Genomic DNA, 14,038 nt, shown 5'->3' with positions numbered 1-14,038 from the left:
TTAGAAGGTGCAGCTGGTAAGTTAGGAGGATAGTGTAATGTCTGGAAGCCTAGTGAAGAAAAGTGTCAGGAAAGAGGAAGTGATCTACAGGGCTAAGGGTGTTAGAAATTTGAGGAGATCTAAAACAACTTCTAGAAAAGAGTGTGTAGAGAAAATAGTTTAAGGTTCCCTAATTGCCTGGCAATACTAGGGGCCATTTGAGTATGACATTTGTAATGTCATAAATTTAAAGTGAGAGTAGTCAACACAGTTCATAATTACAGCCACATTAATCTGGCCAGGTATGGGCACAGAGTAGGGTGGGAGTTGGATTTAGAATTGGGATTTTGCCATGCAAGTATGAGTAAAGAAGAGAGGGGAAGGGAATGTACATGCTGTGTACATGCAAGGAAGTGATTATAGTAATGGGCTGTAAAATCTAACATTGATAAGGAGGGACATGGGGCCAGAATCTGTGCGCTCCAGCCAAACCACATCGCTGTTTCCAGTAACCACATTCTACTTTCATCTCTTTTTGTGTGTTCTGAAATGCCTTTTTTTTATTTTTCCTTTCTGCCACCTTTCCCAACACTCAGCTCAAACAAACACTCATATATCTAATATCTGTATGTTCAAATTCAGTCCATTCTTCAAGAGATAGCAGACATGGTACTTCTTCTTGAAACCTTTCCCCTTTACCCCCAGTGAACATTGCTTTTGTTTCCCTTTTGGGCTCCTATAGCATCCCATCTTTCTAATCGACACTTACTACTGGATATTATAGATTTGTGTGTGTATGTGTGTGTATACACACACATACACACACACACACACACACTCACACACATATATACATATGTACATTTACATATACACATACATTTTTTTTTTTACCTCTCAATGCTGTGTGGTTGTGAGGGATAGGGATATGTCCTTGTATCCTTAGCATTTATAACAGTTGATGTACAGAAAAGGTTTGATAAGTCCATGAAAATCTTAAGTAAAACATTTCTTCAGTGTTTTCCAAAGGAATTGTGAAAAACAGAATTTCGTAAATATTACTTTACTTTTATCTATATACTTTTTTATACTCACTGTAGTCTGTAGCAATGCTATGTTATTCTTTAACCATCATCAATGTTATTATCATTTATTTATCTTGCAGGAGCATCTTTCATTAAAGAAGTATATTATTGACATTGTGGTTGAAAGTGCAGCTCTACCAGAACCATTGAAAGATGGAGAAGAGAGGCAGAAAAATAAAAAAAAAGCCAAAAAGATAAAAGCCCGGATGAACTCCAGGTACCATAAATATCCTTAAAAAGAAAAGAAAACAAAAACTTTAGTGATATATCCTTGCTAATGTATATCTAAGGAAGACCCTGTGCCCTCCCAAAAAGTTTAAACTTGTTTGCTTCAAGAAAGCTTTGAAAATAATACTGATGAGCCTAATTTATAGCCACTTTCTTTGATTGAGAAAGAAAACTGCGTATCGATCTAAAGCCCTTGCTTTCACCTGTTAAGAGCTCTTCTTATAATTGGATGCCAAAGCCTTGCCAAACCTGTGCCTCCTCCAGCATACAGTAGTATGTTTAAGTATGTGTAAACTAAGCCTATTTTTCTTTCCAACTATTGATTTTTAAATGAGGTATCAAAGAAAATCAATAGCAATCAACAAATAGAAGTCTGCTGGCTATAGTGTCAAATCCCATGACTAGGTTTAATCAATTTGGTTGCTGTCACAACAAGAAAAAGTTCAAGAAATATCTTGAAATGGAAAGTGAGTTGTCAGACCCGTAGTTTATCATCAGCCTCCAAAGTACCATCTGAGGATCAGACAGCTATGTAGTACATCATTGCCTTACATGCTTGTAGCATTATCTGATGACTGATGAGTCTTATTCAGGACACAAATGTAGTTCCTCAGTAGTAGATGATTTTTGCTATTTGGGAGTAGGTAATCTAAATGTGTTGTTTTACCTTTATCAGCAAATGTCTTGAAAGTTGGAGAAGCTTGATCCCATGGGATTATAGCAATATAGTTCTAGAATAACAGTGAATGATGGTTATCACTCAGTAGTTTCCAATTTCAGATTGTAATCAAAGGTGTCCATTTCATCTTACAGAATCAATGAAAACTTCAGAGTATTCATTCAAGCAAAGAATAGAAAAGGCTTTTTTTATTGTATTTTTTGAGATCCCACTAAGTTTCTAAAAATAGTTTCACAGTGCACTTGAGGGTATTACTGACCTTCATTTCTAGTTTATGCTAAGAACTTACCTCCTGACACTGAAATGCTATACAGCCCATTTTTGTAAGCTCTTTTTTCTCTATGTACATATTCCCTTGGTAAGCTCCCACTATCTGTGGTTCTAAATGTCCTCTACTTGGTGATGACTACCAATTTTATATCTGCAGTTTTACTCAAACACAAGCTCTTGCTGTTTCCAGAACCCCTCTTTGACCCCATAGTCTTCTCTGTCACAGTAAATAGATACTTTATTCCAGCTTTTATGCCAAAACCCTTACTTGACCTTTCTTTCTCCCACATCTCACATCCAGTCCAACTACAAATGTTCAAAATTTGACTACCTCTCTCTAACTTCACTGCTTACCCTGAACCAATCCTTTATCATCTTTCACCTGAGTTACTGTACTAGCTCTGTGATTAGTATCCTTATTTCTGCCTTTGCCTCCTTGTCTATTCTAAATACTCTATCCAGAGTGAGCCTATTAAAATGTAAGTCAGTCATGTCACTTCTCAAAACCTGAGGGCTCTTTACACCTCAGGTTTCCTCTCCCCACATATATCCATACACTTAGCTCCCTTATCTCCTTCGGTCTTTGTTCAAATGTCACCTTTTCAATGAGGCTCTCCTTGAGAGCTTAACTTGTTTTTTCTTTTTTTTTTTTTTTTTTTTTGGTTAATATAAGTAATGGTAATTTATTAAATAAAATCTTAAAATTATAGGAAAAATACCTATAATTCTGTTGTTAATAATTTGGCTTAAATATCCTCTTTATGCATACCTACCTATATCTATAGACTTTTTTCTTCATTGTGGTATGATATATTTAGGTGAAATGTAGAGATCTCCAATGTAGGGTTTGTTGACTTTGACAAATCTAGGTACTCATGTAATCCACACCCATCAAAATTGTCTTTGTACCTCTTTCCAGTCAGTTTCTCACCAGCCCTGGTGCTTGGTAATCACTGATCTGCTTTCTGTCATTATGGATTTCTTTTTCCTGTTCTGGAAAGGCATACAAATGAAATCAGACTCCTTTGTGGCTAACTTCTTTTACTAAGTGTATTGTTTTTGAGATATATCAGTGTTGTTGCATGTGAGATAGTTTGTTTCTTTTTATTGTTGCACATATCCATTGTGTGCATATCCTATAATTTTTATTTATTCATCTGTTGATAGACTTTGGGTTTCCAGTTAGCATTTGTAAGTTAAGCTCCTGCCAGGTCTTTGGGTATATATGCATTTTCATTTCTGCTGGGTAAATACCTAAAAGTGGAATACCACACCATTTTCCATAGTGGTTGTACTCTTATGCACTCCTGTCAGCAATCTGTGGGAGTTCCAGTTTCTCCACAATCTTGCTAGTACATACTTAATGTTGTTAGTTCTTAAAATTTTGCCCTATTTTCAGTGAGAGTGTAGTGTCATCTCATTGCAATTTTAATTTACATTTCCTTAGTGACAAATTATATCAAACATCTCTTTATGTGCTTTTTAACCATTTGGTATCTTTCTTTATGAAATGTGCATTGAAGGTTTTTGCCTATTTTAAAAGTTGTTACCTTACTTTTGAGTTTTTTATATGTTTTGACTACAAAGTTCTTTGTCACATATGCATTGCAAATGTTATCTTGTAGTCTGAAAATTGTCTATACATTTTCTTGAAGATAGCCTTTGATAAGGAAAGGTTTTTACTTGTGATGATGTCTATTTTGGGTTTTTGGTTTCTAAGAGATCTCTGCCTAAACAAAGGTTTAAAAAAGCCTCTTATGTATTTTTTAGAAGTTTTGTTAAGTTTTACTTTTGCATTTAGGCTATGACTCATCTCAAATAAACTAATGGGCAGATGCCTAGGCCCAAATTTATGTTTCCGTACAGGTAACCAGTTGTTCCAACACTATTGCTGAAAAGGTTTCTTTTCCCATTATACTCTGTTAGCACTTTGGTTTTAAAAAAAAAAAAACAAACAAACTTATGAGCTCTAATAGTTTTGTGCATTTATAAGATTTCTTTATGTACATAAACATATCTGAGAATAAAAACAGGTTTTTTTTTAATTATATAATATTTATTTCTTTTCATTGTTATCTTCAGCAAAATTTGAATAGAAGCTTTGGTCCTGATCTTAGGGAGAAAGCCTTTAGTTTTTCACCATTAAGGTATTCTGTTAGCTATAGTTTTTTGTAAATGCCCTTTATCAGGTTGAGGAAGCTTTTTTTTTTATTCTTAGATTCCTGAGAGTTTTTTTCATAAATTGATATTCCATGTTTTCAGATGCCTTTTTCTTTTTTTTTAATATATGAAATTTATTGTCAAATTGGTTTCCATACAACACCCAGTGCTCATCCCAAAAGGTGCCCTCCTCAATACCCATCACCCACCCTCCCCTCCCTCCCACCCCCCATCATCCCTCAGTTTGTTCTCAGTTTTTAACAGTCTCTTATGCTTTGGCTCTCTCCCACTCTAACCTCTTTTTTTTTTTTTTTTTTTTCCTTCCCCTCCCCCATGGGTTTCTGTTAAGTCTCTCAGGATCCACATAAGAGTGAAACCATATGGTATCTGTCTTTCTCTGTATGGCTTATTTCACTTAGCATCACACTCTCCAGTTCCATCCACGTTGCTACAAAAGGCCATATTTCATTCTTTCTCATTGCCACGTAGTATTCCATTGTGTATATAAAACACAACTTCTTTATCCATTCATCAGTTGATGGACATTTAGGCTCTTTCCATAATTTGGCTATTGTTGAGAGTGCCGCTATAAACATTGGGGTACAAGTGCCCCTATGCATCAGTACTCCTGTATCCCTTGGATAAATTCCTAGCAGTGCTATTGCTGGGTCATAGGGTAGGTCTATTTTTAATTTTCTGAGGAACCTTCACACTGCTTTCCAGAGCAGCTGCACCAATTTGCATTCCCACCAACAGTGCAAGAGGGTTCCCGTTTCTCCACATCCTCTCCAGCATCTATAGTCTCCTGATTTGTTCATTTTGGCCACTCTGACTGGCGTGAGGTGATATCTGAGTGTGGTTTTGATTTGTATTTCCCTGATAAGGAGCGACGTTGAACATCTTTTCATGTGCCTGTTGGCCATCCGGATGTCTTCTTTAGAGAAGTGTCTATTCATGTTTTCTGCCCATTTCTTCACTGGGTTATTTGTTTTTCGGGTGTGGAGTTTGGTGAGCTCTTTATAGATTTTGGATACTAGCCCTTTGTCCGATATGTCATTTGCAAATATCTTTTCCCATTCCGTTGGTTGCCTTTTAGTTTTGTTGGTTGTTTCCTTTGTTGTGCAGAAGCTTTTTATCTTCATAAGGTCCCAGTAATTCACTTTTGCTTTTAATTCCCTTGCCTTTGGGGATGTGTCGAGTAAGAGATTGCTACGGCTGAGGTCAGAGAGGTCTTTTCCTGCTTTCTCCTCTAAGGTTTTGATGGTTTCCTGTCTCACATTCAGGTCCTTTATCCATTTTGAGTTTATTTTTGTGAATGGTGTGAGAAAGTGGTCTAGTTTCAACCTTCTGCATGTTGCTGTCCAGTTCTCCCAGCACCATTTGTTAAAGAGACTGTCTTTTTACCATTGGATGTTCTTTCCTGCTTTGTCAAAGATGAGTTGGCCATACGTTTGTGGGTCTAGTTCTGGGGTTTCTATTCTATTCCATTGGTCTATGTGTCTGTTTTTGTGCCAATACCATGCTGTCTTGATGGTTACAGCTTTGTAGTAGAGGCTAAAGTCTGGGATTGTGATGCCTCCTGCTTTGGTCTTCTTCTTCAAAATTACTTTGGCTATTCGGGGCCTTTTGTGGTTCCATATGAATTTTAGGATTGCTTGTTCTAGTTTCGAGAAGAATGCTGGTGCAATTTTGATTGGGATTGCATTGAATGTGTAGATAGCTTTGGGTAGTATTGACATTTTGACAATATTTAATCTTCCAATCCATGAGCAGGGAATGTCTTTCCATTTCTTTATATCTTCTTCAATTACCTTCATAAGCTTTCTATAGTTTTCAGCATACAGATCTTTTACATCTTTGGTCAGATTTATCCCTAGGTATTTTATGCTTCTTGGTGCAATTGTGAATGGGATCAGTTTCTTTATTTGTCTTTCTGTTGCCTCATTGTTAGTGTATAAGAATGCAACTGATTTCTGTACATTGATTTTGTATCCTGCAACTTTGCTGAATTCATGTATCAGTTCTAGCAGACTTTTGGTGGAGTCTATCGGATTTTCCATGTATAATATCATGTCATCTGCAAAAAGCGAAAGCTTGACTTCATCTTTGCCAATTTTGATGCCTTTGATTTCCTTTTGTTGTCTGATTGCTGATGCTAGAACTTCCAACACTATGTTAAACAACAGCGGTGAGAGTGGGCATCCCTGTCGTGTTCCTGATCTCAGGGAAAAAGCTCTCAGTTTTTCCCCATTGAGGATGATGTTAGCTGTGGGCTTTTCATGAATGGCTTTTATGATGTTTAAATATGTTCCTTCTATCCCGACTTTCTCAAGGGTTTTTATTAAGAAAGGATGCTGAATTTTGTCAAAGGCCATTTCTGCATCAATTGACAGGATCTTTTGGTTCTTATCTTTTCTTTTATTAATGTGATGTATCACGTTGATTGATTTGCGAATGTTGAACCAGCCCTGCATCCCAGGAATGAATCCCACTTGATCATGGTGAATAATTCTTTTTATATGCCGTTGAATTCGATTTGCTAGTATCTTATTGAGAATTTTTGCATCCATATTCATCAGGGATATTGGCCTGTAGTTCTTTTTTTACTGGGTCTCTGTCTGGTTTAGGAATCAAAGTAATACTGGCTTCCTAGAATGAGTCTGGAAGTTTTCCTTCCCTTTCTATTTCTTGGAATAGCTTGAGAAGGATAGGTATTATCTCTGCTTTAAACGTCTGGTAGAACTCCCCTGGGAAGCCATCTGGTCCTGGACTCTTATTTGTTGGGAGGTTTTTGATAACCGATTCAATTTCTTCGCTGGTTATGGGTCTGTTCAAGCTTTCTATTTCCTCCTGATTGAGTTTTGGAAGCGTGTGGGTGTTTAGGAATGTGTCCATTTCTTCCAGGTTGTCCAATTTGTTGGCATATAATTTTTCATAGTATTCCCTGATAATTGTTTGTATCTCGGAGGGATTGGTTGTAATCATTCCATTTTCATTCATGATTTTATCTATTTGGGTCATCTCCCTTTTCTTTTTGAGAAGCCTGGCTAGAGGTTTGTCAATTTTGTTTATTTTTTCAAAACACCAACTCTTGGTTTCGTTGATCTGCTCTACAGTTTTTTTAGATTCTATATTGTTTATTTCTGCTCTGATCTTTATTATTTCTCTTCTTCTGCTGGGTTTAGGCTGCCTTTGCTGTTCTGCTTCTGTTTCCTTTAGGTGTGCTGTTAGATTTTGTATTTGGGATTTTTCTTGTTTCTTGAGATAGGCCTGGATTGCAATGTATTTTCCTCTCAGGACTGCCTTCGCTGCATCCCAAAGCGTTTGGATTGTTGTATTTTCATTTTCGTTCGTTTCCATATATTTTTTAATTTCTTCTCTATTTGCCTGGTTGACCCACTCATTCGTTAGTAGGGTGTTCTTTAACCTCCATGCTTTTGGAGGTTTTCCAGACTTTTTCCTGTGGTTGATTTCAAGCTTCATAGCATTGTGGTCTGAAAGTATGCATGGTATAATTTCAATTCTTGTAAACTTATGAAGGGCTGTTTTGTGACCCAGTATATGATCTATCTTGGAGAATGTTCCATGTGAACTCGAGAGGAAAGTATCTTCTGTTGCTTTGGGATGCAGAGTTCTCAATATATCTGTCAAGTCCATCTGATCCAATGTATCATTCAGGGCCCTTGTTTCTTTATTGACCGTGTGTCTAGATGATCTATCCATTTCTGTAAGTGGGGTGTTAAAGTCCCCTGCAATGACCACATTCTTATCAATAAGGTTGCTTATGTTTATGAGTAATTGTTTTATATATTTGGGGGCTCTGGTATTCGGCACATAGACATTTATAATTGTTGGCTCTTCCTGATGGATAGACCCGGTAATTATTATATAATACCCTTCTTCATCTCTTGTTAGAGCCTTTAATTTAAAGTCTAGTTTGTCTGATATAAGTATGGCTACTCCAGCTTTCTTTTGGCTTCCAGTAGCATGAGAAATAGTTCTCCATCCCCTCACTCTCAATCTAAAGGTGTCCTCAGATCTAAAATGAGTCTCTTGTAGACAGCAAATAGATGGGTCTTGTTTTTTTATCCATCCTGATACCCTATGTCTTTTGGTTGGCGCATTTAATCCATTTACATTCAGTGTTATTATAGAAAGATACGGGTTTAGAGTCATTGTGTTGTCTGTATGTTTTATGCTTGTAGGGATGTCTCTGGTACTTTGTCTCACAGGATCCCCCTTAGGATCTCTTGTAGGGCTGGTTTAGTGGTGACAAATTCCTTCAGTTTTTGTTTGTTTGGGAAGACCTTTATCTCTCCTTCTATTCTAAATGACAGACTTGCTGGATAAAGGATTCTCGGCTGCATATTTTTTCTGTTTAGCACACTGAAGATATCGTGCCAATCCTTTGTGGCCTGCCAAGTTTCAAAAGAGAGATCAATCACGAGTCTTATAGGTCTCCCTTTATATGTGAGGGCACGTTTATCCCTTGCTGCTTTCAGAATTTTCTCTTTATCCTTGTATTTTGCCAGTTTCACTATGATATGTCGTGCAGAAGATCGATTCAAATTACGTCTGAAGGGAGTTCTCTGTGCCTCTTGGATTTCAATGCCTTTTTCCTTCCCCAGTTCAGGGAAGTTCTCAGCTATAATTTCTTCAAGTACCCCTTCAGCACCTTTCCCTCTCTCTTCCTCCTCTGGGATACCAATTATGCGTATATTATTTCTTTTTAGTGTATCACTTAGTTCTCTAATTTTCCCCTCATACTCCTGGATTTTTTTTATCTCTCTTTCTCTCAGCTTCCTCTTTTTCCATAACTTTATCTTCTAGTTCACCTATTCTCTCCTCTGCCTCTTCAATCCGAGCCGTCGTTGTTTCCATTTTGTTTTGCATTTCGTTTAAAGCGCTTTTCAGCTCCTCGTGACTGTTCCTTAGTCCCTTGATCTCTGTAGCAAGAGATTCTCTGCTGTCCTCTATACTGTTTTCAAGCCCAGCGATTAATTTTATGACTGTTATTCTAAATTCACTTTCTGTTATATTATTTAAATCCTTTTTGATCGGTTCATTAGCTGTTGTTATTTCCTGGAGATTCTGTTGAGGGGAATTCTTCCGTTTGGTCATTTTGGATAGTCCCTGGAGTGGTGAGGACCTGCAGGGCACTTCCCCTGTGCTGTGGTGTATAACTGGAGTTGGTGGGCGGGGCCGCAGTCCGACCTGATGTCTGCCCCCAGCCCACTGCTGGGGCCACAGTCAGACTGGTGTGTGCCTTCTCTTCCCCTCTCCTAGGGGCGGGATTCACTGTGGGGTGGCGTGTCCCGTCTGGGCTACTTGCACACTGCCAGGCTTGTGGTGCTGGGGATCTGGCGTATTAGCTGGGGTGGGTAGGCAAGGTGCACGGGGGCAGGAGGGGCAGGCTTAGCTCGCTTCTCCTTAGGTGATCCACTTCAGGAGGGGCCCTGTGGCAGCGGGAGGGAGTCAGATCCGCTGCCTGCGGAGGTTTGGCTCCGCAGAAGCACAGAGTTGGGTGTTTGTGCAGAGTGAGCAAGTTCCCTGGCAGGAACTGGTTCTCTTTGGGATTTTGGCTGGGGGATGGGCGGGGGAGATGGCGCTGGCGAGCGCCTTTGTTCCCCTCCAAACTGAGCTCTGTCGTCCGGGGGCTCAGCAGCTCTCCCTCCCTTTGTCCTCCAGCCTTCCCGCTTTCTGAGCAGAGCTGTTAACTTATGACCTCCCAGACGCTAAGTCGCGCTTGCTGTCAGAACACAGTCCGTCAGGCCCCTCTGCTTTTGCCAGCCAGACTCGGGGGCTCTGCTTGGCCGCGAGCCGCCCCTCCGCCCAGGCTCCCTCCCGCCAGTCTGTGGAGCACACACCGCCTCGCAGCCCTTCCTACCCTCTTCCGTGGGCTTCTGCGCTTGGCTCCGGAGACTCCGTTCTGCTAATCTTCTGGTGGTTTTCTGGGTTATTTAGGCAGGTGTACGTGGAATCTAAGTGATCAGCAGGACGCGCTGTGAGTCCTGCTCTTCCCTCTCTCTCCTCAGATGCCTTTTTCTGCATCTATTGAAATGGGCCTTTTAATTTTATCAATGAAGTACGTTATATTGATTTTTATAACAGCTTTATTGAGATATTCACATACTATACAGTTCACCCACAAAATCTACACAACTCTGTATTGATTATTGGGGAATAATTGACATACAACATAATGATTTGATATTTTTATGTATTGTGAAATGATCACTACAATAAATCATTAACATCTGTCACCATACATAGTTACTGAATTTTTTTCTTTTTCTTTAAGATTTGCTCTCGTAGTCACTTTCAAATACATAGTACACTACATCCCCATCACATTTATTTTATAACAAGAAGTTTGTACTTTTTAAAAAAATTTTTTTAATGTTTTTTATTTTTGAGAGAGAGAGAGAGGGAGAGGGAGAGATAGCACAAGCAGGGGAGGGACAGAGAGAGAGGGAGACACAGAATCCAAAGCAGGCTCCAGGCTCTGAGCTGTCAACACAGAGCCTGACGTGGGGCTCAAACCCATGAACTGTGAGATCATGACCTGAGCCAAAATTGCATAACTGACTGAGCCACCCTCATGCCCCAGAAGTTTGTACTTTTTAACTCTCTTCAACCATTTTGCCCACCTTCATCCCCCACCTGTGACAATCACCAGTCTATTCTTTGTGAAGAGCTTGGTTGATTTTGGGTTTTTGGTTTGTTTTTTTTTTTTTTTTTTTGGTCGTTTTGTTGTTGTTACCAAAATGAGATCATATGGTATTTGTCTTTGTTTGACTTATTTCACTTAGCATAATGCCCTCAGAGTCCATCTGTGTTGTTGCAAATGGCAAAATTTTATTCATTTTTACGGCTGAGTAATATTCTATTGTGTATATATACTTATACACACCCCACATTTTCTTTATCCATTCACCTGTTGATAGACACTTAGGTTGTTTCTATATCTTGGCTATTGTAAATAATGCTGCAGTGAACATGGGGTGCACATATCTTTTCAAGTTAGTGTTTTCACTTTCTTTGAGTAAATACCAGAAGTGTAATTACTGGATTGTATAGTACTTTAATTTTAAGTTTTGTTTTGTTTTTTTGTGGAACCTCCATACTGCTTTCCATAGTGGCTACGCCAGATTACATTCCCAGCACAAGGGTTCCCTTTGTTCCACATCCTCACCAACAGTTGTTACTTCTTGTCTTTTTGATAGCCATTCTGACAGGTGTGAGGTGATATCTCATTGTGGATTTGATTTGCATTTCTCTGATGATTAGTGACATTATACATCTTTTCATGTGTATGTTCCCCATCTATATGTCATCATTGAAAAGTGTTCAGATCTTCTGCCCATTTTTTAATCAGATTTTTTGTTTGTTTTTGAGTTGTATGAGTTCTTTGTATTTTGGAGATTACCCTTTTATCAGATGTATGATTTGCAAATATTTTCTCTCTCCTAGTAGTTGTCTTTTCATTTTGTTAATGGTTTCTTTTGCTGTGCAGAAGTTTGCTAGTTTGATGTGTTCACACTTGTTGATTTTTTGGTGCCAAATCCAAAAAAATCTTCACCAAGACCAATGTAAAGGAGCTTACCACCTGTGTTTCCTTCCAGGACTTTTATGGTGTCTTGTCTATAATCCATTTTTGGTTAATTTTTATATATGGTGTAAGATAGTGTTCCAGTTTCATTCTTTTGCATGTGACTGTCCAGTCTTCTTAATACTATTTACTGAAGACCCTGTCCTTTCTCTGTTATTTATTCTTAGCTCCTTTATTGTGTATTATTGACCATGTATGTGCATTTTTCTTTTCTGGGTTCTCTTGTTCTATTGATATATATGTCTGTTTTTATGCCAATACCATACTTTTTTGATTACTGTTACTTTGTAATGTAGTTTGAAATCAGAGTATGATACCTCTAGCTTTGTTCTTTCTCAGGATTTCTTTGGCTGTTTGGTTCTTTTATGGTTTCATACAAATTTGAGAACTGTTTGTTCTAGTTCCATGAAAAATGTCATTGGAATTTTGATATGGATTGCACTGAATCAGTAGATTGCTTTGCACATTATGGACATTTTAGCAATATTCTTCCAATCCTTGAGCATAGAATATCTATCCATGTATTCAATGTTTTCTTCAATTTCTTTCATCAGTGTCTTGAAGTTTTTATAGTGTACAGGTCTTTCACCTTCTTGGTTAAATTTAATACTGGATTTTTTTTGATGTAATTATAAATGAGATTATTTTTTAGGTTTTCCTTTCTGATAGTTATTAGCATATAGAAATACATCAGATTTCTATATATTGATTTTATACTCTGCAACTTTACTAAATTCACTTATTCTTACAGTATTTTGGTGGAGTCTTTAGGGCTGTATAGTATCATGTCATCTGAAAATAGTGACAATTTTATTTCCTCCTTATCAATATAAATACCTTTTATTTCTTTTTCTTGCCTAGCTTCTCTGGCTAGTACTTACAATACTATGCTTAATAAAATTCGTGAGAGTAGACATCCTTGTCTGTGGGAAATAAGTTTAAGAATTCTGTATGCTTGCACCAGTGGGTTAACAAGGCTTAGGGCAGAAAGCCACTACAGGGCAAAAGTGCCCAAGGCCAGTCATTAAGTAAGACAAAGCATAGAGGTGGAAAGCCGCCACCTGGGTGAAAGCGCCCAAAGTTAATCACTAACTAAAACAAGGCTTAGGGCAAAAGGCTGTCTCCACAGGATGAAAGCATTTGAGAACAATTAGAGGTGGAAAGCTGCTATGGGGTGAAAGTGCCCAAGGTTAGCTAATGAAAAGGGTGCTTTGTTAGCCTTGAGGCAGCATGCTCCAGCAATCTTAAACTTCAGAGATAACAGCTAGTTGGCTCTATTGTCACAGAGAAACACTGTTCACCTGGCATCTGGCACCAATATAGCATTGTGCTTTAATCTCAACTTCTAATGCCACTCGCTTCCCAAACCCTTTGCTTCTTACACAAATTAATGGTCACTATCTTATTGTTTTCTTCTGCGCATTCACTGCATTTGTAAAACCTTGAGAGCTCAATAAAATAGAGACAAAACCTCTGTTTGGGGCTCTTGTCTCCTCCCGGATATCAGCCTCTCTCGTATTCAATTCTGTGTCCACTCTCTTGCTGGACAAGAGAGAATTCCAGACTCAAAGTCTGAGACACTTGTCATGTTCTTGAACTTAGAAGAAAAGCTTGCAACTTTTGACTTTGTCATATATAGCTTTTATTGTATTTAGGTATGTGCTCCCTATACCCATTTTGTTGAACGTTTTTATCAAAAATGGATGTTGAGTTTTATCAAATGCTTTTTCTGGATCTATCACAATGATGCTATTTTTAATTTTCATTTTGTTAACGAAGTGTATTATGTTGATTCATTTGGGAAAATTGAACCATATGTGCAACTTGGGAATAAATCTCAATCATAGGGTATAACTCTTTTAATGTGTTGTTGAATTTTGTTTGCTAATATTCTATTGAGGATCTATAATAATTTTTGAATATTAAATCAAGCTTATATTCCTGGAATAAACACCCTTTCCTTAGTATTTATTATCTTTTCTATATATCGTTAGATTTAATTTACTAGCTCTTTATAAAGGATTG

General features: G+C 38.0%; 1 protein-coding gene across 3 annotated transcripts in view; it reads left to right on the top strand.

The window, feature by feature from the left end:
- The window catches only part of SCAPER (S-phase cyclin A associated protein in the ER), a 504,168-nt gene that overhangs the window by 212,743 nt on the left and 277,387 nt on the right, over positions 1-14,038 (top strand). For all 3 annotated transcript variants that reach the window (XM_019441359.2, XM_019441358.2, XM_019441356.2), the window contains one exon: positions 1,145-1,281. In XM_019441359.2, coding sequence (XP_019296904.1) covers positions 1,145-1,281 — 137 coding nt within the window. The remainder of the gene's footprint in view (positions 1-1,144; positions 1,282-14,038) is intronic.

Source organism: Panthera pardus, unplaced genomic scaffold (genome assembly GCF_024362965.1).
Source record: "Panthera pardus isolate Hobbes unplaced genomic scaffold, ASM2436296v1 HiC_scaffold_24, whole genome shotgun sequence".
NCBI lineage: Eukaryota > Metazoa > Chordata > Mammalia > Carnivora > Felidae > Panthera > Panthera pardus.
The sequence above is the reverse complement of the archived record's forward strand: the minus strand, read 5'-3'. Positions and strand labels throughout refer to the sequence as shown.